Consider the following 23,435-nt stretch of genomic DNA (forward strand, 5'->3'; position numbering starts at 1 on the left):
ACCTTGTTCCTGCTGGCCCAGTGATTCCAGCTACCAAATACATTTGTCCTCAGTAATCCCTATTTTTACATCTACCCCTGCCATTCTTTTCCTTTAGGATAGTGGTCCTCCACATGAACCCCTCAAGTCTTTAAAGACAAAACTACTTTTATAATAATACTGATGTTATTTGCCTTTTTAACTGTGTGAACATTTGCACTGATACAAAAGCAAAAATGGGTAAAACTGTTGACAACTTAGCAGAATGACACAGTAGCACCAAGTTGTAGTAGTCGTCATAGCGTTCCTCCCTGCTGTGCGTTTGCAGTTTTTTGAAGTGCCATTTTTTTGCCGTGTGGTTCAGTGGGTTGGGTGTCATCCTGCAAACTAGAAGGTCTCCAGTTGGATTCCTGGTTGGGGCAACATGCCTGGGTTGTGGGCCATGTCCCCAGTTGGGTGTGTGCAAGAGGCAACCAATTGATGTTTCTCTCCCACGTTTCTCTCCCTCTCTTCTCCTCTCTAAAAGTAAATAAAATACATTATTTTAAAATGCTATTTTCAATTAAGAACACCGTTAATGAAGCAGTACAAATTATTTTTATTAACTCTTGACACTAGAGTACATGTCTTTTTACTATTTTGTGTGAAGAAATGGGAACTAAGCACACAATACTCCTGCATATGCATGGGTGGTGGTTGTCTGACAGTTCTAAGAAAAAGCATTTGTACAGTTAAACTACAAGCTGGGCTAATCTTTGTTTTAATATTAAATATTAATATTAATAAAACATATTAATGTTTTAATATTAAATTAAAACCATTCTAACAGGTTTTAATTTTCAATTCCCTAATAAAATAAGATGTTGTGCACCTTTGCTTTTGTCTTCTTCTGGGTTTTTTGTTTGTTTGTTTGTATAACTAAGCACAATTTACTTGAAGGGACAACAGACAAACTATCGTTATTCAGACTGGCACAGTTGTCTGATATTTTCCTAAAAATGAAGGGAGTGAGCCTGAATCTTCAAGGAAAATAATAGACGGTAATTGTTGCCAATAATAAAATTTAAACTTGCAGGTGAAAACTAAAATTCTAATTTAAAAAAATTAGAATTTGTATCGGCCACTGTGAGTTTGGCAGCTTCCCTACATTTAAGAGCCTCTGCCTTTGGAAGAGCTGCATACTCAATGCGACAGCAAATGACTTTGTCTTCCAATGTTTTACTCATGCATGATTTTACAATATAATAGCATGAGTAAAATGTCCATTCAAAGTACAAGATATACCAATAGTTTTCGTATAACTGAGCATGAAGTTCATTGATATGATTTCAATTTCCATATCTGAGTAACCTTTAAAAACTACCACTTACAAGTTTAGGTGTGCTATTAAAGAAGGATATCCTTAATTAGCTAAGAGGCTATTAAAATGCTTCTCCCTTTCCGAACTAAGTAAGTATCTGTGAGGCCAGATTTCCTTCTTACCCTTGTATCAGTCAACCCCATTTTACAACCAATCCAATGCAGAAGCAGTTATGAAAATCCAGCTGTCTTCGATGAAGCCCTCACAGTAGAGATTCACATGTAAGACTGTATGAACTACACTTTTTGTGCAAATATACTTTTATTAATAAGAACATTATGTAGGGGAGCATGGGGCAGGGGGCGGGCAGGGTTGGGAATATAAGACAGAAACCTGTACTTGAACAAGAATTAAATAAAAATTATATTTAAAAAAAAGAACATTATGTAAACATTAATGGACTTACACATTTTTAGTGAATCAACAGACGTTTCTCAATATGGTAAATATAATCCATATATATAAAAGCTCTTTAAGATTTTCAGTATGGTTTGTAAAGCATAAAGGAGTCCTGAGACCAAATCCGTGAGAACTGCTGCTCCTGTATGCCCTCCTCTTATCCTGCTGGCCAAATCCAGGGCAGAAAATTAAGATACTACAGTGCTATTTGAGACTGGCTTCTCTAAAAATCTTCCTGATTGTAGGGTAAGTGGAGGCAGTCTGGCTTCCTCATCCAGGTGTCTGGGTAACTAAGGGGAGCATGGCCTTAGGAAGGCCCTGATAACCAGTGTTCTCATAGCGTTGAGACTGGGTCCGTTAAACTGTTCCCGTAACATGGAGTGGGTTCACATGCACGAATTATATTACATAATGTTCTGGCAGTTTTTTGGCTTTGTTCCCCCCTAAACAAAGAGGCGCTTACCCCTAGTTACACATGCAGCTTGCAGCGTACCTGGCTCGCCCACCAGTGAGTAAAAGTATGGCAAGCATCCCTAAGGCTATGCACATTTTCTTCCATCTCCCAAAGGCAAGAGTGTATCTGCCCGGCTTTGACAGGTTGTGACACCCTGATGAACCATACATTCTGCATCATCTCTCCAGTTACGTTGTTCTGGTTTCCTCGACTGCTTCAAACCTCTGGTCTTGGCATGTACTGGAAGAGAATATAAAGGAAAGTGGGCATTCTCTCTGGGCAGGGCGGCCCTTCCAAGTGCGTCCTCAACTCAGCGGTCAACCTCTCTGGGGAAGAGTCTAACATACGTGCCTGCATTGCTCATGTCAGGGAGAGGCCCACTGGGGATGGGAAAGGAACCAGGAAAGTTGTGGGAATCCGAGTCTTCCTAGAGTTGAAAGAGTGAAGTGGGGTTGGAGGCCTCAGCGGTACCCTCGCGCCTCCTCTCTCCGTAGGTGAAGCAAAGCCCTCCCACTCCCCGTCGCGCCCGCCCTCATCCGCTCCGCCCCAAAGGCTTCCAGCTTCGCATTGTGCCGCCAAGCGGGGAGCCAGGAGCCGCCGGATACGGCCCTTCACGACAGTCCCGGCGCGACAGTCCCGGCGCTTTCCGGCGGGCGCTCCATGCTGATGTGTCGGGGAGGCGTGGCTTAGGGCAGCTGCCCCACGCTACGCCCATACCTCGGAGGCGGTTGCTGTGAGAGACTTAGACCTCTGCAGAACCATGGCAGTGTCGGCTAGGTCTGTGCGGGGCCCGCCCGGCTCAGGTAGGCGCAGAACCCCACCCTGAGGTGGAGAGAGCTGGGAGACTCTGGTCTCAGAGTAGCAGAGGCAGGAGGACTGTCCCGTGGGTCCTGGGGAAGGAAGGGGGCTCGCTTGGGAAGGGGTTTGTAGAAAGATGTTAGTCTGCCGTTTCGGGGTGATAATGATTTTGGATTAGCGGTTAGGGGGCTGTAGTCTGAGAGAGGTTCTGGGGCATTGGCGGATCCTGGAGCATGGGCTACACCGCAGGGGTGTTTCTGGTAGAGATGAGTGGGAGAACCCAGGTAGGCAGAAACCCTGGGCTGTTGGGGCTGTGATTTGGGAATGAGCCGATTTTAAAACACCAACACTTCATACACGAACACATCTTTTTCTATTTATTGGTTGCAGATAAAGTACAGAAAGGCAAGGCTGGACAGACCTTAAGGTCCAGTCAGGCCAGCTGCATGAGGAAACTCTTGGGTTTTGAGTGGACAGATGTATCCAGCTGGGGGAGCCTGGTGACCCTGCTGAATCGACCGACGGATCCTGCAAGCTTGGCTGTCTTCCGTTTTCTCTTTGGTAAGTCTAGTTTCTGGGAGGGACCCGTGTAGTTGGAGTAGGATAATGACACCCGTCCCTTGTCCATTTCTTGGTTACTTAATTGGTGGACTTACCTCCTTTTTTTCTCAGTATGCTGGAAGAAGTATTTGTGAAATTTACGATCAAACCCAGCTTTGTCTCCTTTGATTGGGGTTTGGAGCCAGAAATGCTTTGATCTGAGGAGGAACTATAGAGGCAGAGGAATAAACTTCAGAGAAATGGCAGAGGTGACAGAGCAGACATTTTGGCTGTGACTCCCTAATCCAGAGCTTCCTGTTGAATGGGTTACAGATAGGTTGCGCTATTAATCCCGTAGCCCAGTGGTTTTCAACATGGAACATTTTTGCTTCCCTGGGGGACATTTGGCAATGTCTTTGGATATTTTTATTTGTCATATGTATGTTGGGGGGAGGGACAGGTGGCTAATTGACCTATAATGCACAGGATAGTGTCTCCCAGCAAATAATTAACCACCCCAAATGTGAATGGTCCAGAGGTTGCAAAACCCTGCTTTAACTGGGGCTGGCTTCCTGACCTGAGTAGCCCCTTCTGTTTACCCCAGTGTGTTAGCCAAACACTGCTGTTTCTGGGTATGCCAAGAAGTGGAGAATGTTGAGAAGCACCACCCTAGACTACTTTCTGTAGCACAGACCTGTATAAATATTAACTATCAAAACCTGAACAGCCATTATAGTATTTTGTGTGCTTTTCTCATTTAATCTTCTCTGTAACTCGGTAAGATATTATGAGTGCCCTTTTACAGATGGGGAATTGGCTATGAGGGGGAGTAGCTGATCATACAATTGGCATAGTGCAGTCAGTAATTTTTGTTTAATGAATAAATAAATGGAAGAGCCAGGATTAGGAAAGAATTCTGACCCTGGAGCTAGGTTCGATCGACTGCTTCCTTTGATGAGGCCTGATGGCACCCCTTCAACTGCCTTCTCAGGGCTGCTGATGGTACTGGACATTCCGCAGGAGCGGGGGCTCAGCTCCCTGGACCGAAGATACCTGGATGGGCTAGACGTGTGCCGCTTCCCCTTGCTGGATGCCCTGCAACCACTGCCACTTGACTGGATGTATCTTGTCTATACTATCATGTTTCTGGGTGAGGAAAACTGTGGGAATACTGATTGGCCTACCTAAAACAGAGAAATACAAAGCATGCTGGTGAATGATCAAGGTCTTGGGTTCCTTATTTCACTTTGGCTGTGGTCATAATTTCACCCCATTGATCTATGTGTTGTCTGAGATGTGACCCTATAGCTCTTTTTAAAAAAATATTAAAATAACACTTAATTTCACTTAGTTGTACCTGGTTATAAAATGTCTGAGGACTTTTCTTAATCCCACTCACAGCCTGTCCTAGGGGAGCTGGGCCTGTGATGACCCTTTGACCTCTTAATCCTCTCCCCCACAAATCCCAGGGGCACTGGGCATGATGCTGGGCTTCTGCTACCGGATAAGCTGTGTGTTATTCCTGCTGCCATACTGGTATGTGTTTCTCCTGGACAAGACGTCATGGAACAACCACTCCTATCTGTATGGTTTGTTGGCTTTTCAGCTGACCTTCACGGATGCAAACAACTACTGGTATGAGTCTAGGGAAAAAAAGGGGAGGTGTTGGATGGGTCAGAATGGTTACCAGAGATAGGGACCGGTTGAGGTCCTAGAATTTGCCCCAGCAAGCATAATTTCAACCATGCTTGGCAAAGGTCAGATTTTAATTTGGATGAATTTGAGAGGGTGAAGGGTCAGTGAGGTTGGGGCACTTGGGATGGCAAAAGCAAAATGCCTTCATTCCTACCCCTTCACTTTCTCCATATCTCCCCAGGTACCTTGATCTATTCCACTTCCTGTAATCCTTTTAGAGAGAAGAAGAAGACTAAAGCCAGACAGAGCTGTTTTCAGATACTTCGAGGGTGGTCACATGGAAGAGGGAGCAGACTTTCTTTCTGTGAGCCCAGAGGGGCAGAGACCTTGGGACCTTGGTTGTGTTTTTTAAACACAACTTGTTGTTATGACTCATTAGTAAGATTTCAGTTATGAGTTACAATAATCACCGCTAAAATTTGCTCCTATTCTAAAGGGCCTCAAAATAGCCCAGTGAGCCAGACAAGATATGGAAGTTGTCCTGAGATAGATTATTACATTGAAAAAGGAAGGTAGAAATATGGCTGGACTCAGAAGCTCTCCTCAATCCTTACCTCATTTGGTGTAGGTCTGTGGATGGCCTGCTGAATGCCCGAAAGCGGAATGCCCACGTGCCCCTTTGGAACTATGCTGTGCTGCGTGGCCAGGTACAAGAGTTTAGGAGGGGGAGGTGTTCTTTGATAGCCATTATCAGCATGGCCATCCCACTGCCAGGCTGTACTCTATTTGGCCTCCCTGGATCTTTTCCTTTTTTTCCTTTTGCTGGAAGGGTAGGCTGGCTTTTCTGTTGTTTCCAATACCCTAGTCTCTGAGCTCTCACCTTGTCATGGAAAGAATAGACCTTTGTCCCTACCAGGTTAGAATCCTTGTGAGAGAATAATGTCTGTGCTTTGTGACTTTCCCTGGTGCCTAATACTGTGCCTGGCCTTGGTGGGATGTCAGTAGGTGCTTGTTGAAGGAGAGAATATCTGAGGTGAGTGAGTAGAAGAATGGAACTAATCTTCTTTGGACCCTGAACTGAGATCAGAACTTACTTTATGTTTGACTGCACAAAATAAGATTCTTTTTTTAAATTTTCATAATTTGTTTTGCATTTTGTGTTTGCAGATTTTCATTGTGTATTTCATTGCGGGTGTGAAAAAGCTGGATGCAGACTGGGTGGAAGGCTATTCCATGGAGCACCTGTCCCGGCACTGGCTCTTCAGTCCCTTTAAGTGAGTGGCAGTCAGGGCAGAGGCCTCCTTGAGGCACAGGTCCAGAGTAGGTGACTTACCTGTCATGTCTGCAGTTCCTACTTTGCCTCAGTTTGCAGCATGCTTTTCTCTGTCCACTCATCTCTTTTTTCAGCAGAAGGCAAAATTGATGATATCAAAAGATCTTGCCCTGGCTGGTGTAGCTCAGTGGATTGAGCTCGGGCCTGTGAACCACACGATCGAGGTTCGATTCCCAGTCAGGGCACATGCCTGGGTTGCAGGCCAGTTCCCAGCGGGAGACTCACGAGAGACAACCATACATTGATGTTTCTCTCCTTCTCTCCGTCCCTTCCCCTCTAAAGATAAATAAATAAAATCTTAAAAAAAAAAAAGGATCTAGGCCTAGCTGCCCCTGTGCAGCTTATGGTTTGGGGGCAATGAAGGGAAAGAAATTTGAAAAGGAAAGAGCCAGAACTAGGTGACTTGATCCCCTGAGTGGTTGCCATGGTGGTGTCTGTGTCCTTCGGTTGCCACCCATCCCCTCACTAGGATTCCTTAGCCATCGACTGAGAAGGCAGACAGGCAGTATTCCTGCCCTGAGAGAACCAGTATTACCAACTTTTTACAAAGCAGAGGTTTGCCTCTCTGATTTCTCTCTTCCTCTTATTTCTCCTTTTCTCTTATTTTGCTTTGTTTTTTTTTTTTCTCTTCTCTGTTATTTCCTATGCCCTGTAGCTGGACTTCAGTATCATGTTAGTCAAGCATTCACCTTTTAAAGTTTCTTCTCATTTATAACCTCTATGAGGAATCTGCCCCCCACAGCACACTCACTTCTCAATCAGATTTGCCCTAGGAGATTTGCCCTTGCTTATTACATAGGGTATGTTGAAAACAACTGGACACCTAAAGTGGGGAATGTAAAGGGGTTGGAAAACCCGTGGGTGTCTTTGTGCACGGTTCTACCCACCTACTGGATGGATCCTTTGGCAAGAACAAGGTAGTCGGTGTATATTTTCTATGAATATGCTATGAAAGCTGGGTTCTCCAGTGGGCTGGTGCCTGACCCTGCCCCTGACGTCCACAGACTGATATTGTCCGAGGAGATGACGAGCCTACTAGTGGTGCACTGGTGTGGACTGCTGCTTGACCTCTCAGCTGGTTTCCTGCTCTTCTTCGATGCTTCAAGATCCATTGGCTTCCTCTTCGTGACCTACTTCCACTGCATGAATTCGCAGCTTTTCAGCATTGGTCAGTACCTATCATCTGGTAGGAAATAAGAAACCATGGGTGTTTAGGGAGTGACTTGCCAGAGGCATTGTTTGAGACTGGGAGATGAGAACAGCAGCTAAACTGAGCCAGGTGCAATCATTGTGGAATGGAAATAAATGGGGAGGAGAAGATTGGGTTTCTGGGCTCAGGTAGTTATTGTATAGTAAGGAATCCATGGAAAGTAAGTATCTTTTAGTTAAGAACTTCTGTCATAAGTGGGATACTTGGGAGAGGTTTCTTAAGGAAAGGGGATTGAGAAAATTACCTACATTTCCCCAAACCAAACTCCTGAAATGCTTATTTCTACTTGCTTTTCTAGGTATGTTCCCCTATGTCATGCTGGCCAGCAGCCCTCTCTTCTGCTCCCCTGAGTGGCCTCGGAAGCTGGTGTCTAACTGCCCCAAAAGGCTGCAAGAACTGCTGCCCCTCAAGGCTGCCCCTCAGCCCAGTGCTTCCTGCATGTATAAGAGGAACCGGGGCAAAGGTGGCCAGAAGCCAGGCCTGCGCCATCAGCTAGGTGCTGCCTTCACCCTGCTCTACCTCCTAGAGCAGCTTTTCCTACCCTATTCCCATTTCCTCACCCAGGTATGTATAGGGTAGGGGGTTAGCTTGGAAAGTGGCAGAGGTGACAGCCACTTTCCAAGTGGGGAAAAGTAGAGGGGAAAAATGGGACTGGTACTATAGCTCTTTCTTGGTAGAAGATGGGATTAGCATAAGAACCACTGAGCTGACTTCCTCTGCCCTACCTTTTTAGGGCTATAACAATTGGACAAATGGGCTGTATGGCTATTCCTGGGACATGATGGTGCACTCCCGTTCCCACCAGCACGTGAAGATCACCTACCGTGATGGACACACTGGCGAGCTGGGCTACCTTAACCCTGGGGTGAGATTTCTGATGCTGACAGTTTACTGTTTTTCAAAGTTCCCTTGAGCTTTAGGATCTGATATGGGCCTCAACACAATTATAAAATGAAACAAACTTGGGTCACTGCCTTTTCTCAGGAGCCAGGTTGAACCTTCTTTTATATGGGTTGAAATAAGTCAATATCATTCACTTTCTTGAGTCGAGATTAGATTTAAGAAAGGTAAGTACCACCACTAGGCCAGGCAATGAAAAATCCTTCCCTAGAGACAAGTTTGTTGTCGTTTTGTTCTTCTGGTCTAAATAGCCAGATCTCCCTGTACCATTGGTGGTGCATGACTCATCCAGTAGGTCGATAACGATGAGGTGGGACTAATATAGGGGTTTGGGGCAGGTATTCACACAGAGCCGGCGATGGAAGGATCATGCAGACATGCTGAAGCAATATGCCACTTGCCTGAGCCGCCTGCTTCCCAAGTACAATGTTACTGAGCCCCAGATCTACTTTGATATTTGGGTCTCCATCAATGACCGCTTCCAGCAGAGGTGGGCAAGGGATGCAGAGGAGGGGGGGGAATGAAGTCCAGCTCCTTTTGCCAAGATGAATGGCCCATGCTCTCTAGTGTTGTCTTGCTTGAAAGGCTGTCTGTCCTCTGTTGCATGTCCATGTTGACCTGGTTGTAGGCATAGCTGATTGCTTCCAGCAGGGGGCACCATCATCCCAAAGAAAAGATAATGACTTGTTCTGCTAGAAACTTAACACAGTTCTCAGATGGCCACTAATCCTCATTCTTCCCAGTGCTCCAGAATCTCTTTCCCCTCTCTGTCTGCCCGGGACTGGTAATATCATGCTGACTTAAGCCATTTTTTCTATCTAGAAACCCTGTTCTATTGGGAATGGTGATAAAAGAAACAACTGGAAATTCTAGTGGGTAGGTGGTTGTGGCCTTCTTAAAACATGGCTTTCTTTCCTAAGGATTTTTGACCCTCGTGTGGACATTGTGCAGGCTGCCTGGTCCCCCTTCCAGCGTACATCGTGGCTGCAGCCACTTTTGATGGATCTCTCTCCTTGGAGGGCCAAGTTACAAGAAATCAAGAGCAGCTTGGACAACCATACTGAGGTGGTCTTCATTGCAGATTTCCCTGGTATGGAAGAAAGCTAGGGGAGGCTTTGCTGTCTTTCCTCATCGCTTCCTTGGTCACGGACATTGCATGTGGTGGAGAGGGGAGAGGAATATTTATGAAATCTGATGGGTGGAGGTGGTGAAGCTGATGTCTCTGTTCTTGCTGGGATTGAGCTCACTCTGTCATGGTGTGAGTTGGGGAACTTTGTTGCCTCTGTCAGGGCTGCACCTAGAGAATTTTGTGAGTGAAGACCTGGGCAACACTAGCATCCAACTGCTGCAAGGAGAGGTTACTGTGGAGCTGGTGGCAGAACAGAAGAACCAGACTCTTCAGGAGGGAGAAAAAATGCAGGTATTTTGCTGGAATTAACAATAGCAGAAAAGTTTAGATGAGTGGAGTTAACTTATAGACTCAAAATGCTTTACCATACCAGTAATGCAGTGAGGTCTCAAAGAGCAAAGACCCCTGGCTGTGAATAGTCTCATGCAGGATTCTAGAGGTCAGCTCCTTGGGACTCCCAAGTCACAGTGAGAAGATGCTTGTGGGGTGGGGGAGTGGGTGGTATAGAAGCCCATAGGCTGGCTAGGAAAAGTTTACAAGTGAAATAATGCATTTCTGCTCCTCTGTCAGCTGCCTGCTGGTGAATACCATAAGGTGTACACAATATCACCCAGCCCTTCATGTTACATGTACATCTATGTCAACACTACGGAGCTAGCACTGGAGCAAGACCTGGCATATCTGCAAGAATTGAAAGAGAAGGTAGAGAATGGAAGTGGTGAGTATATAAAGATTTGGGCTGAGGTAGCCCCTGGGTACAAGAAGTTAGGGTAGTAAATGAGGATCTAGCCATTAAAAAATTAACTTGAAGCCTCTAGCTGAAAGGGGAGTTCTAGAAGAGAATGATCTGTGAATCTCTCAGTGATTCCTCTTTTTGCTGACACCTGAGCAGAAACGGGGCCTCTACCTCCAGAGCTGCAACCTCTGCTAGAAGGGGAAGTAAAAGGAGGACCTGAGCCAATACCTCTGGTTCAGACCTTTCTTAAACGTCAGCAAAGACTCCAGGAAATTGAACGCCGGCGAAACACCCCTTTCCATGAGCGATTCTTTCGTTTCTTGCTGCGAAAGCTCTATATTTTTCGCCGCAGGTAAGTTTTACCAACAGTACTTAACCATTTTGTCGTTATTTGCAAGGTGGGCAACTTTTCTCTAGTGAGGGTAAGAGTAGGGACTCTCTCCCAGGAAAGGATGATCTAGGGCTAGCCTTTTTCTTCCATTTTCCTCTTCCTGACTTAATGGGAGAGTAAGTGACCTGTGTCTGATGGCCTAGCTGTCTTGCTCTGCCTCATCTTACCTCTACCCTCCCCATGGGTTATTCCTGCCTCACCCTGGAATCCTCTACCAGACTGTATAAGTAGGGTGTCCTTCCATCCGGGATGTGAGGGTCTCTGGGGCAGGGGGGAATTCTCATTTATGCCTGGGTGAGAGGAGGTAGAACTAGGTGTTCCCCAAGGACTGTGGTAGGAATGCCTATGCTGAAACAGGAGGTTGAACTGGATGGCCTTTCTCCTCTCTTTCAGCTTCCTGATGACTTGTATCTCACTTCGAAATCTGGCGTTAGGCCGCCCTTCCCTGGAGCAACTGGCCCAAGAGGTGACTTACGCAAACTTGCGACCCTTTGAGCCAGTTGAAGAGTCTAGTCCTTCCAAAACAGAATCTTCAAATTCTGACCATACCCACTCAGAGTTCTAAAGGGGCCAGACATTGGGTACGGATGTGGGAGCAGCCAGTTACAGGACCATTATCTATGCAGTAAAAATTTGAAAAAATCCTTATAGATATTTGATGTACCGTAATGAAAATAATAGCTAATTATTCTCAAGTGCTTGTTATATGCTAAGCACTGTGCAAAGCACTGTGCCTGTTATTACATTTAGTCCTTAATGGTCACTACTCCTATTTTACAGTTGGAGAAACCCAGGCTGACAGGTAATATGGTTTGTTCAGACATAAACCTAGTAAAGATTGGGTTGATGGTTTGAACTTCCTGTCTGACTTAAGGTTTTGCACCTTGCCTCTTGTAATTTTCAGAGTCACTTACAATAATTCTGAAATAATGAAGCTTAAGAAAAAAACTTGTTTTCTTAAGTATGATTAGGATGGTGATCAGGTTCTAAATGCACACAGAGCAATTTTCTCTTCTATCTATACAGCTGGTAAGTTTTTCACTAGCAATTATGAGAGTAGTTACAATAGCAGAATTAAACCAGTAAGGAAATTTAGATGATTGGTAGTAGTGTTTTCCTAAAAATAAGCTTAATATTTAGCATTATTCTGTCATTTAGTGAGAAGGTAATGTGAAGTATTAACCAAACTTGGTGAGGTATTAGGGAATGTCTGGTCACTTTGTAGGTTTGTATATACAAGGATGATCATAGAAGCTCCTCAGTTCTCTGAAAATTCAAATGCCTGGCACCAGGCTAGGAAGTGAGAATGCATAGATTTAAAACAAAAAACAACTCAGTTTTGTGAGAGAGATTAGTAGTAAATTGGCAATCCCAGTAACTTTGATAAAGGATTGCATTTGTTTTCATGCTTCTCTTTTTTAAAAATATATTTTATTGCTTATGCCATTATAGTTTTCCCATTCCCCCCTTCATTCCCCTCCACCCTGCACACCCCCTCCCCCACCATTCCTCCCCCTTTAGTTTATGTCTCTGTGTCACAAGTTCTTTAGATTCTATATTTCCCATATTATTTTTGCTCTCCCCTTGTCTATTTTCTTCCTACCATCTATGCTACTTATTCTCTGTACCTTCTCCCCCCTTTTCCTCCTCCCACTCCCCTGTTGCTAACCTTCCATGTGATCTCCATTCTGTGGTTCTGCTCCTGACCTAGCCGTCCTCTTAGTTTGCTTTTGTTTTAGGTGTGGTTGTTAATAACTGAGTTTGCTGTCCTTTCACTGTTCGTATTTTTTATCTTCTTTTTCTTGGATAAGTCCCTTTAACATTTCATATAATAAGGGCTTGGTTATGATGAACTCCTTAATTTGACCTTATCTGAGAAGCACTTTATCTGCCCTTCCATTCTAAATGGAAGCTTTGCTGGATAGAGCAATCTTGGATGTAGGTCCTTGTCTTTCATGACTTGGAATACTTCTTTCCAGCCCCTTCTTGCCTGTAAGGTCTCTTTTGAGAAATCAGCTGACAGTCTGATGGGCACTCCTTTGTAGGTGACTGTCCCCTTATCTCTTGCTGCTTCTAGGATTCTCTCCTTCATTTTAATCTTGGCTAATGTAATTATGATGTGCCTTGGTGTGTTCCTCCTTGGGTCCAACTTCTTTGGGACTCTCTGAGCTTCCTGGATATCCTGGAAGTCTATTTCCCTTGCCAGATGAGGGAAGTTCTCCTTTATTATTTGTTCAGATAAGTTTTCCACTCATGGCTGTTTCTTTTCCCCTCCTAGTACCCCTATAATTCGGATGTTGGAGTGTTTAAAGATGTCCTGGAGGTTCCTAAGCCTCTCCTCATTTTTTTGAATTCTTGTTTCTCCATTCTTTTTGTTTGGTTGTTTCTTTCTTCCTTCTGGTCCATTCCATTGATTTGAGTCCCAGTTTCCTTCCTATCACTGTTGGTTTCCTGTGCATTTCCCTTCATTTCAATTAGTTTAGCCTTCATTTGTTCCCCTAATTTGTGACTAAAATCAAGCAGTTCTGTGAGCATCTTGATCACCAGTGTTTTGATCTGTGTATCTGATAGGTTGGCTATTTCAAGTATTGGCTCTGGGGCTTTGAGGTGTTCTTGAGCCATGTTTTGGTCTGTTTGCACCTATTATGAGGGGCAGAGCGATCCAGGTTGCTGGGTTGTGATGCTGTATGTGGGGGCAGGGTCAGAGAGGGGCAGTGGCATTTGTTCTGCTCTCTCCGATTTTGGTCCCCTCTGCTGCCTCCCACAAAGAAACCAGGGCCGCGCTGGGGCTGGCTCCCAGGTGTGTGGGCCTGTGCACCCTCCAGGATCCTGTGGGTCCCTCCAACAAACTCTGTAAGCCCGGGAGCCTCTGGGCACCTCAACTCCCGAAAGTTTTTCCAATTGGTGCTTTTAGGCTTTAATTCCTGTCGCTGGGGCCCTACCCTGCTCAATCTATCTTATTGCTTGCTCCTTAGCCTGGTTTATCTGAGTGTGAATGTGTGACTACAGCCAGCCAGCCACCCTGTGCCCCACTGGGTCCACCCATTGCCACCCTGCTCCTGGGACCTGCCTGCGTGCCTGGCTTGGTCCTACTGCTTTTTCCTGCACAACCCTGCTCCACCAGCCGCTGACTCCACCCTTCTTACCAGTGTAGCCGAATGGTTCATTGTTGTCAGACTTCCGTACAGTTTTGTTTTGGTTGTGTTTGTTTCTAAAACTTTGTTTAAACTTGGTTGTGTGAGGAGGCAGTGTTTCCACCTATGCCTCCATCTTGGCCAGAAGTCCCTCATGCTTATGTTTCACCCCACCTTTCCTGCTCGGACAGTGATCTCACTCTAGACAGTTTTTCCACTGTACACACTTGGCATGATTATGTCTATTCCATGGTTTCTAGTGATGCTTAGATTTCTCTCCTGTGTCCTAGACCTAGACCTATCTCCACCTGGATATCCCACAGAGCTTTCAAACTCTTGTCCTGAGCAGAACTTACCTTCATCCCCAACTCAAGACCTGCTCCTTTATTAGTGAATGGCAATTGTTTTCACCAAGCCATTTGAGTCATTGGCCTTAAACCTTTTCCTCACATTTCTTATAACTTCAAGTCCTAGCAATTCTTATTTCTTAAATTTGTCAACTTCGTCTCTACTCTGTGTTCAGCCTTTATATTGGAGTTTAGCTAGGGAGACCACAGCAGGGCTACAATGTAGTTAGAGGTGGGGCCTGAATGAGGGCACCCCACTGAGGCCAAGTGGGCCATAGCAGTAAGTTGTGATTCATACAAGCATTGTATGCAACAGCTATACACCAGTATGCCTTGAGCACTTATTAAGAATGTTGTGGGGGAAACACTGGTTCTAATCTTTTTGCACATCTCTCAGTGACAGTGTACCTCAGCATTATATTGTTCTTTGCTAGTAAGTTCAGCTATCGTGTTTCCTCAACACCATCACCCTCTTCCCTTTGGTTAAGAAAAGTCACTCCTCACTCTTGCAGAAGCACTTTCAATGTATACAAGAATGCTGCTACTCCCAAATTGTTACTATACCAATGCTTTGACTCACTTTCCCAATGAAGATGTTGGGATGAAGAGGAAGTAACGTCATCTTAATGCTGGTCTAAGTTGTTCAAGGGAGTTAAATTAGACTGTGCAAGTGGCAGCTGTTTTGGGAGTGGGTTATCAATGTCCTTTTTGGCTGGAAAAGTAGTATTTTCATTGTGCCCAACATTTTGGTCTGTCATATATTCCTAACTAATCACTTTCATCCTGTTTCATGCCTTTGCTCCCTACTTTCCTCCCTGGGTTTGTGCTCCTCCTCCTTCCTATCTTTATTCTCTTCCCCTCCTTCCCCCAGTAGATAGAGGACAAACACTTCTTAGGTACCTATCTTCCTGACAAATATTGAACCTAACCACAAGGCAGTTACTTCTCTGGTGCTGCCCCACCAGGTTACAGGTATCCAGACATCCTCAGATCACCTTATTTGGTGAACATGCATATCTAACTTTAAACAGTAATGCATTGACATCTACAGACTTTTTACATCCTGGAGCTTTTCTGTGTCATGAAAGCCAAAGTTCTCAAGTTCCTGAGCAAATCAGAGAAGATCCATTGATACCAAGATATAAACTAGTCTCCCCTCCATTTCTAAATTCATAAGCCTTCAGGCAAACAGGTATTCTTAAGCAAGCATTCCTTGGGTCTCACATCTGCAGCAGGGCAGGCTCCCGTCTGTACTTTTTAGCTCTGGGCTCAAGAAAGAATAGTTAAAATTATGTTGATCAACTTTCTGTAAACTGCTACAAATACAGCTTAACCTTCTGGAAACTTGTATCTCCATTACTTTAAATTTTAGTTCATTTGTTATCTTATTTTGCAAGTTGATTCCTGTTTAAGAACTTTTCAAATTGCAATGTGTGAACACATAATCACAGCCCTTTACACTTATTTATAAAGGGATTAATACTTAAGAATTTTTCACCATTAGTCAAGATGAAATGTAGTGGGTTGAAATTTTCAATACTGGCCCTGACTATGGTCCCACAAGGCAAAAGGTCATCTGAGTCAGGGCACATGCCTAGGTTGCAGGTTCAGTCTGGGACAGGGCATGAGAAGCAGCCAATGGATGTCTCCCACTCCACTTCCCAACTGTCTAAAAATAAAGTTTGACTAACCACTTTCGTAAGTACAGGTATGCCCCTCATTTTCCATATCCGCATTAAGCCACTTCATTTTCACGTAAGACATACATTAAATTAGTATGCATGGGCTAAGCCATTTGGACTAACCGAAGAAATCCTATGAGGCAGGGGTTTGTTTTTGCATTTATGAGTTATAGTACTCTGCTTTTCTTCCCTTTTTATTGGGAAGTTTATTGGGGGGGACTGCAGCCTCCATTTTGGGTTACAAAAGACTTAAGATAGTGGGGGAAGCCTGTATTCTATTAGTCGTTTTTACCCCCTTAATCTTAGATAATTTGAAACAATGGCAATTTATATTATGGCTTACTGCAAAATAAGGAATGAAATGGGCTATTCCATTGGCTGAAAAAGGCAACACTTGAGAAACCAAAACCAAATCTTTAAGGGATAGGATTTTCAAGCCTGTTAAATAAAATGCCTGCAGGTAGGGTTGATATGATTGCCCAGAACAGATTACAATTACAATCAGGGTTCAAGATTGTTTTCGGATCATATTCATACCAAAACTTTAAAATAACAGACACAGTTAAGGTAGAACCTAGCATTTATTTAGATCTTCATTAAACTGTTGGAATTGAGAACCAGACATACGTAATAAACCTCCAAAAATAGATCCTGAAAGGCACTTTCTGCTTAGAGCAAGCAGTCATGGAATAAGCATGTAAACAAGCTGGCTTCTCTGTACCACACCAGCCAAGTCAGCTTTCTCCATGGCCAGCTGCACCAGCTCTGCCCTCCCTTGTTAACACCAGCCAGAACCCCTGTAGGTCTAACCCAAGGTTTTTCTGTAGGACACCTTGGCCTACCTGGGAATGCTGGAAACATTAAAGGAATCATGGTGTTGAGGAAAAAAAAAAATCTTTTAAAAGCTGCCATCTGAGGTGATGGCTTCTCTGTACTTACGCCATACCCCAGAATACAATAAATAAGCAATTAGAAAATGTTCAAGTATGAAGGGATTTTCCTCCTCCCCGCCAAAAGCACTGCTGTCTGAAGAAAGCTGGTTTCTCTGTAGCTACACCAGCTGTTCAGAAAGCTCATTGGACCTGGTTTTGAAAATAAAACAAAGTTAAAACCCTGGGAGGAGTTATTGTGCAGTGTGGAGTACTTAGTCTTTCTTATAAAGAAAAAAAAAGTTATCTGGTACCAAAGTGTGCAACCTACAGACCCTCAGGTACTGCCCTATGACTTCTCTGTATGACATCACGAGGGTGCCAAGTGCCTGTTTTTCTAGAGCTAGGAGTTGGGTGGTTTGGCTAGTGCTGAAACCATGCATAGGATTGGTTTACTAAAAAACCTTATTACGTACGTCCTCCAAAAGACAGCTGAGTAAGTGGAGAGATTTGATTTGGTGCTGTTTAGGAGATGGCAATTAAGAGCATAAGCACCAGGGAGATGGTTTAATGGTAACTGCCCCTTTTTTTTTTAACGTCAGGCTAGAGCTCCAACTGGAACTTGCGTTACATGCAAGAATGACTGAATAGGGAACACTCCCTGACAAAGAGCTACATAATTAAAAATGGATCATAGGGAGGTTATAGGGAGGGTAAAGGGAAAGCTTCACATCCATAATAGAGCTCGAGACATTACAAATTCATGCTGACAGGGCTGTGGCATTGCCAGACAGAAGCTATAATGGAACTACAAGTACTTTACGTGCACATTACAAGGACATTTTCAGCATTTGGTGAGCAAGTCAATGCAATTAGAATTTTAGGGGGTTGGGTGATAGGGCACAAAGTTTCAATTTCAAAGCATTATTTACTACAGTGTTGTTGGTTTGTTTCTAGGCAGTTACATGGATCACCTATGCTCACTAAATTCATTATAATGAACAAAAAACCTAGGGACAGAATAGCAAGCCGAACTTACACTCCCCCACACAAGCTAAAATTCATGTCATTGACTAGAGTGACTGCAACTGATCAGGAGCTGAAAGAGGACAGGAAAATTTAGGAAGAAAGGCCCTTTCCCTCAGAGCATGAAGGCTTCTCTGTAGCCTACGCCAACAAGTCTGGGGGAAAAAGGCTAACACTTTCAATATTTAAGCTTTTTGGGCACTTCCCATGGGAAGCTGTCCCTACCAAAGTGGCCATAGGCTGCAGTCCTCTGATAAATTGGCTTCTTCAGATCCAGATCCCTGGAATATATAAGTCCGTAACTTAATATGTAGCAATCAATTAAAATTAAGCAAAAACAATCAGCAAGACTCATTCTCAAGACTTCTGGCAAATGAGTTCAGTTCCCTGGAGCTTGCTAGGAAAAAAGTTTGTGGCAAAAGTGTTTGTTACTTCCCTGGTGTCCAAACTCCTTGTACAGTCCTTAATTAGTAACTATAGTTCTTGTTTTTCCATCCCTGGCTCAACAAATATAAAAACTTGTCATTATTCTGAGAAATTTCAAGTGTTAAAAACTCATTAGATCATGAAATACTTACCACCAAAGTCCCATGCCCACACCCTACATGGTTATTTTCTTTATTAATGGTCTTGAACATCCCATTTATCTGTACTAATTTCTTTGAAGTAAACATTCTTAGGAAAGATGAGCACAAAGCCCAATATCAAATATGGAAGACTCTCTAGGGTGGTTAAAGTCCAAGCCATGGAGCACTATACTTTTAGATTTTTCTTAATTTAAGCCTTACTGAAGGCAACTTATAACACCAACACATTTCTAGAAAATTAAAAATGTTCCCCTACTTAAGGAGTCTTCCTTTCATGTCCTCAGACTTAAATATATCTCATACATATTCACACCCCCACACCCTTAATATTTTTCACTGGCAATAGGCTTTACCATCTTTACCTGACAATGACCCCAGGGCGGAGGTCAAAGTTCTTCTTCACAATCTCTAATAGCTCTCTCTCACTCTTCTGAGAGGTGCCATAATGGAAAATGGAGATAGACAATGGATGGGAAACTCCAATAGCGTAGGAGACCTAAAAGGATTGAAATAAGAGTCAGTCATCAACAGATCCACTCTTGGATACACTGGTATGAAAAAAATACAAGTAGGTAATTACTAAATGCCCTCCCACTTACATGCCTTTGAATCACTCCAGTTTTATTAAAGAATACATACCTGCACAAGAACCCTTCTGCATAGACCACCTTTAACAAGGGATTTTGCCACCCAACGAGCAGCATAAGCAGCAGAACGGTCCACCTTGGTATAATCCTTTCCTGAAAAGGCACCTCCTCCATGAGCTCCCCAGCCGCCGTAAGTATCCACAATGATTTTCCGGCCAGTCAAGCCAGCATCACCCTGAAATTACAAGAATTTAAGTCATTTTATGCCTTATCCTTTCCAGTAAGTGATTCTAGATCAAGTTTGTTAAATGTCTATTCTGTATCACTCCGCAATAACCTCCAGATTCACAAGTAGGGTTTCAACAACAACAACAAAAAAAAAAAGGAGAGAGAGAGAGAAAAGGTGACAGTGGCCAAATTCTTGCCAGTAACCATCACAGAAGATCCAAAAGAGTACACTGAAGGCCTTACCTGAGGCCCACCGATAACAAATCTACCACTTGGCTGTAGATGATAGATTGTATCCTCATCAAGGTATTTTGCAGGTACAACTGCTTTGATGACTTTCTCCTTTAGAGCATCCCTCATCTCATCAAGACAAACTTCTTCATCATGCTGAACCGATATAACAATTGTGTGGACTCTGATGGGAATCACAGCACCTCGATCCTGCATATACTGCACAGTCACCTTAAAGGCAACACAGGACATCAGTCTACTAAACAAGTTTTGTTTTTGGTTTTCTACCCTAAGTTACAAAAGACAAATGCTAGTCTTTTTTCAATTTTCAATTAGTCAGCTGTAATCAAGTAACTTACTAATATTCTGGGCCAATGCATATATGTAATTTAACTATATGATCATTACTTACTTGAGTTTTAGAATCTGGGCGTAACCAAGGCAAAGTGCCATTGCGGCGTAGTTCAGCCAATTTGGCATTGAGCTTGTGTGCTAAGACGATAGTTAAAGGCATGCATTCCTCTGTTTCATCAGTGGCATAACCAAACATCAAACCCTAACAAAGGAAAGTCACCAATGTTATCAATCCAAGCCTCAAAATGCAATGTTAGAAGAGATGGAGATAGCACCTATCACAATACCTGGTCTCCCGCACCAATGTCTTCCTCATTCCGGTCAAGATGAACACCTTGAGCAATATCTGGTGATTGTTGCTCCAAGGCCACTAACACATTGCAAGTCTTGTAGTCAAACCCTGTAATAAAATGAAGCAGTTTCCTTTAAAACTATAGTAATACCTTCTTGCAACTATTATCTGGGATTCCGTATTATTCCTTGAATAACATCTGCTATTTGGCCATAAATGACAAGTCAACTGTGTATGGGGGTTGGGGGGGGTGGGGAGAAGAGGGCAGCAGGGTGCTAGTGATCAGGTCTATGCTTTTAACCTCTGTGCTATTCAAGAATCACCTGTATTGCTAAAGAAATCAAATATAACTAAACACAGTACTTTCAGGATGAAATAGGGTTAGAACAGAAGGATAATAAAACTATACAAGTGGAGTTAAAGATTAACAGAAACATCCTTAGAAGATAGAGCTAGAGAACACTCTAGAAAATATATGGAAAATGAGCTTAGAAAAGCCAACTCATTAAAATATACCTTTGGAAGAATCATCATATCCAATGTGTTTTATGGTCTCACGAACCACTTTCTGGTAGTCAATAGCAGCTCTGGACGTAATTTCCCCAGCAAGAAGGATCATTCCAGTTTTAGCCACAGTTTCTAATAAAACAGAGGTTCACACTCAAGTGTCACTTTTATAATTTTCATGACACTACCCTTTCATCAGTTGTTCTGACCCTAACTAGTGTGGTCCAGTGGGTTGGGCATCGTCCTTTGGACCAAATGGTTGCTGATTTGATTCTTGGTCAGGTCCCTGGTTGAGGGCATGCGAGAGAGAGCCAATCAATGTTTCTCTGGCACATCCTTGTCCCCACCCCCCGCCTCTACAAAAATAAATAAAATCTTTAAAAAATAAAATAAAACAAGTAGCAGCAGCGTTCTGAACCTACCACAAGCCACTTTGGCATCAGGATCCTGCTGAAGGTGAGCATCAAGGACAGCATCACTGATCTGATCGCAAATCTTATCTGGGGGAAAAAAATTCCTAGCTGAATTTCTTTAACTTACTGTTAATGTAATGTAAGTTATGCCATTCCCACTTTCTGATAACCACAGCTGTCAAAAATCTTTGGTAGAGCTTTCTTCTCATAACTCTGGTTAACACCTATATAATAAATATTACTATTCCACTAAACATTTTCAGGTGTACAATTCAGTAACATTTCAAATAGTGGAAACCTTAAGAATTATGTAATTAAGGCACTGTTTTACCAGGAACTATTTACCTATAGAATAAATACTGGATGTAGCATAGTATGTTACATTTTGAAAAATTAAGTTCCCAGGCCATATAATTCCCACCGTTAAATATAACATCCACATTATCAAGATTACTCAAGTGAACGTAGAAACAGAACGATTTTATCTTCACATCTAAAAGCAAAGCTAGGAAACATTTGGCTTTATTTAGTGTTTTCATTTTCAAACCATACTTAACATTTTATCCCCAAAATTTAAAGTTTGCATTATAAATGCAACCAACCAGAAAGGGAAACTTTTTTCCTCATCAATTTCTCCTTGATCTGAGGTACACCAATTAGGGCAATGAGAAATGATGTCAACAAGAGTTAAACAACGAAAGCAAAGACACTTTATGAACAAAAGGAATGAAATGGCAAATTATGTGATTGTTATGCATTGTCTAATAAAAGAAGCTGACCAGACTGCTAAATGCCCAAATGTCTTCCACATCCTTGATGATTTTTCTTCTCTATCGTCATCTATTAAAAATTGGCAAAGGAAGAGAAATACCCCTATCGCTTTCCTGAATTTTTTATACCCAAGCAAAATGCACACTCCAGTCAAGCCAAAGGTTCAAGACAATCTACAAACTGTTACAAATGCCTGTGACTCAAATGATTAAGTCATTCGACCATTACTCATCAGGATCTCGGGTTTTGTTTCCACACCAGTAGGTTATGCTTGTGGAATTTCATCAAAGGGACAGTAGACTTACAGGAGAGAAATGGACCCTTAAACCACCACACTAGATAAGCATATATTGTGGTCAACCTGAGAAAAAGCAGAAGCAGTTCAGCAAAATAAACGATCTTTACCAGGTGAGGTTTTCAGAATTATTCAAAGTTCCTTGAAAGAGCTTCACTCGTCCACGTGTGAACCGATCCCCATAATGGCGGAGCAGTGGACAAAGCCAGGAGAAGGAAACGAGGTAAAACCCTGCCTAACGGTAAGCACCAAAAACTTGAGAACACAATGGCAACTTAGGCTTAATTCACGCTCCCATCCTTGTTTCAAGTACGGCCCAAATAAGGCATGCCTTCTCCAACACGCGCTATATTTAGTAGGAGACTGCCACCTCGAAGGCGAGGCCATGTACTGCCTAACGGATGGACCGTATTCTCCGGGAGTAGAGATGACCCAAGCGAAGGAACTCGGGAGAGGCGTCTCTGGGTACCAGGGCCGGACTCCACAATTCCGAGCGCTCCGGCAACACCGCCACTACCCCGACCCAGATGCCAAGTGAGGCAGACACGTGGTTGCCGCTGCAATGCGGGGAGCGCGTTCCCGAGGCCCGGGCGCGAGCACTCCGGGCGGGTCGCCCACTCGAGGTTTTTCGTAAACCAGGAGGGAGAGGAAGAAATAGTGCCCTCCCCGAATAGAGCACAAGCAGCCGCGGCCTCCGCCCTTCTTCTTTTCTGGAATCTTCCGCGTGCCGGGGCGCGCGGCCGGATGCGAGAGAAGGAAAGGAAGGGGGAGGGGAACGGCGGACACGCGCTCAGCATCGAGGGCGACACGCGGAGGGCGCGCGGCCGCCGCTTTTCCCACAGCCCAGCAAGCAAAGGCAACCTGTGTGGGCGCCACCGTCGGAGCCAGCCGGGGTGGGCGTGCAGCCCCACCCTCACCTAGCGCCAGGCCCCGTCACCTCACCTGAGTGGCCTTCCCCGACAGACTCTGAGGTGAAGAGGAACGTGCCCTCCTCGATGAACGCCTCGTGGAAGCCGTTGAGCTGCCCGTTCATGTTGGTGTTGGCGAGTGGCGGCGAGTGACAGTGACGTTGAGGAAAGAGAAAAAGGAAGCAGTGAGGCGACGAGTGCGAAACGCGCAAGCACGACTTCAAGCTCAAGTCGGGGCGGACGGTGCGGAGCGAACCAGGCGGTGAGCGAGGCGGCGCAGTATTTATACACAGCGCCCTCGCGCGCCGGGCTTGGGCCCGCCTCTCGACGCTGCGCGCCT

The 23,435-nt window shown here is 44.1% G+C and overlaps 2 protein-coding genes across 3 annotated transcripts; one reads left to right on the top strand and one right to left on the bottom strand.

Moving 5' to 3' along the window:
• The first annotated feature begins 2,881 nt into the window (after positions 1 to 2,881).
• GGCX (gamma-glutamyl carboxylase) lies at positions 2,882 to 12,268 on the top strand. 2 transcript variants are annotated; one of them, XM_037039358.1, is made up of 15 exons: positions 2,882 to 2,995; positions 3,381 to 3,551; positions 4,522 to 4,680; positions 5,000 to 5,165; positions 5,794 to 5,872; positions 6,333 to 6,439; positions 7,503 to 7,666; positions 8,007 to 8,272; positions 8,442 to 8,573; positions 8,947 to 9,098; positions 9,529 to 9,698; positions 9,898 to 10,028; positions 10,308 to 10,455; positions 10,630 to 10,825; positions 11,258 to 12,268. In XM_037039358.1, the coding sequence occupies exons 1-15, from the start codon at positions 2,953 to 2,955 to the stop codon at positions 11,427 to 11,429; spliced, it is 2,256 nt and encodes a 751-aa protein (XP_036895253.1). In that variant the 5' UTR covers positions 2,882 to 2,952; the 3' UTR covers positions 11,430 to 12,268. The 2 variants fall into 2 exon arrangements, with proteins under 2 accessions (XP_036895253.1, XP_036895263.1); XM_037039368.1 differs by lacking the exons at positions 2,882 to 2,995; positions 3,381 to 3,551 and adding an exon at positions 3,720 to 3,799.
• Positions 12,269 to 16,911: 4,643 nt separating this feature from the next.
• Positions 16,912 to 23,349, bottom strand: MAT2A (methionine adenosyltransferase 2A). The gene is made up of 9 exons (XM_037039381.1): positions 23,130 to 23,349; positions 21,131 to 21,208; positions 20,718 to 20,840; positions 20,197 to 20,309; positions 19,968 to 20,111; positions 19,568 to 19,786; positions 19,149 to 19,331; positions 18,872 to 19,005; positions 16,912 to 18,203 (listed from the first exon to the last, which is right to left on the bottom strand). The coding sequence occupies exons 1-9, from the start codon at positions 23,218 to 23,220 to the stop codon at positions 18,101 to 18,103; spliced, it is 1,188 nt and encodes a 395-aa protein (XP_036895276.1). The 5' UTR covers positions 23,221 to 23,349; the 3' UTR covers positions 16,912 to 18,100.
• Positions 23,350 to 23,435: the final 86 nt, after the last annotated feature.

The sequence above is a fragment of the Sturnira hondurensis genome, unplaced genomic scaffold, assembly GCF_014824575.4.
Source record: "Sturnira hondurensis isolate 20B ecotype Veracruz unplaced genomic scaffold, ASM1482457v3 Scaffold0002039, whole genome shotgun sequence".
Classification (NCBI taxonomy): domain Eukaryota; kingdom Metazoa; phylum Chordata; class Mammalia; order Chiroptera; family Phyllostomidae; genus Sturnira; species Sturnira hondurensis.

Bases quoted from the DNA above. Each gene is read 5' to 3' on its own strand.
- GGCX (XM_037039358.1), top strand. From the start codon at position 2,953: ATGGCAGTGTCGGCTAGGTCTGTGCGGGGCCCGCCCGGCTCAG. The intron at 7,667-8,006 runs GTCAGTACCTAT...TTGCTTTTCTAG, and splicing joins TTCGCAGCTTTTCAGCATTG to GTATGTTCCCCTATGTCATG. The intron at 9,699-9,897 runs GTATGGAAGAAA...TGCCTCTGTCAG, and splicing joins CTTCATTGCAGATTTCCCTG to GGCTGCACCTAGAGAATTTT.
- MAT2A (XM_037039381.1), bottom strand. From the start codon at position 23,220: ATGAACGGGCAGCTCAACGGCTTCCACGAGGCGTTCATCGAGGAGGGC. The intron at 20,310-20,717 runs GTATATTTTAAT...ATTTTATTACAG, and splicing joins ATATGATGATTCTTCCAAAG to GGTTTGACTACAAGACTTGC. The intron at 19,006-19,148 runs GTATGTATTCTT...CAATCCTTTTAG, and splicing joins GCAGAAGGGTTCTTGTGCAG to GTCTCCTACGCTATTGGAGT.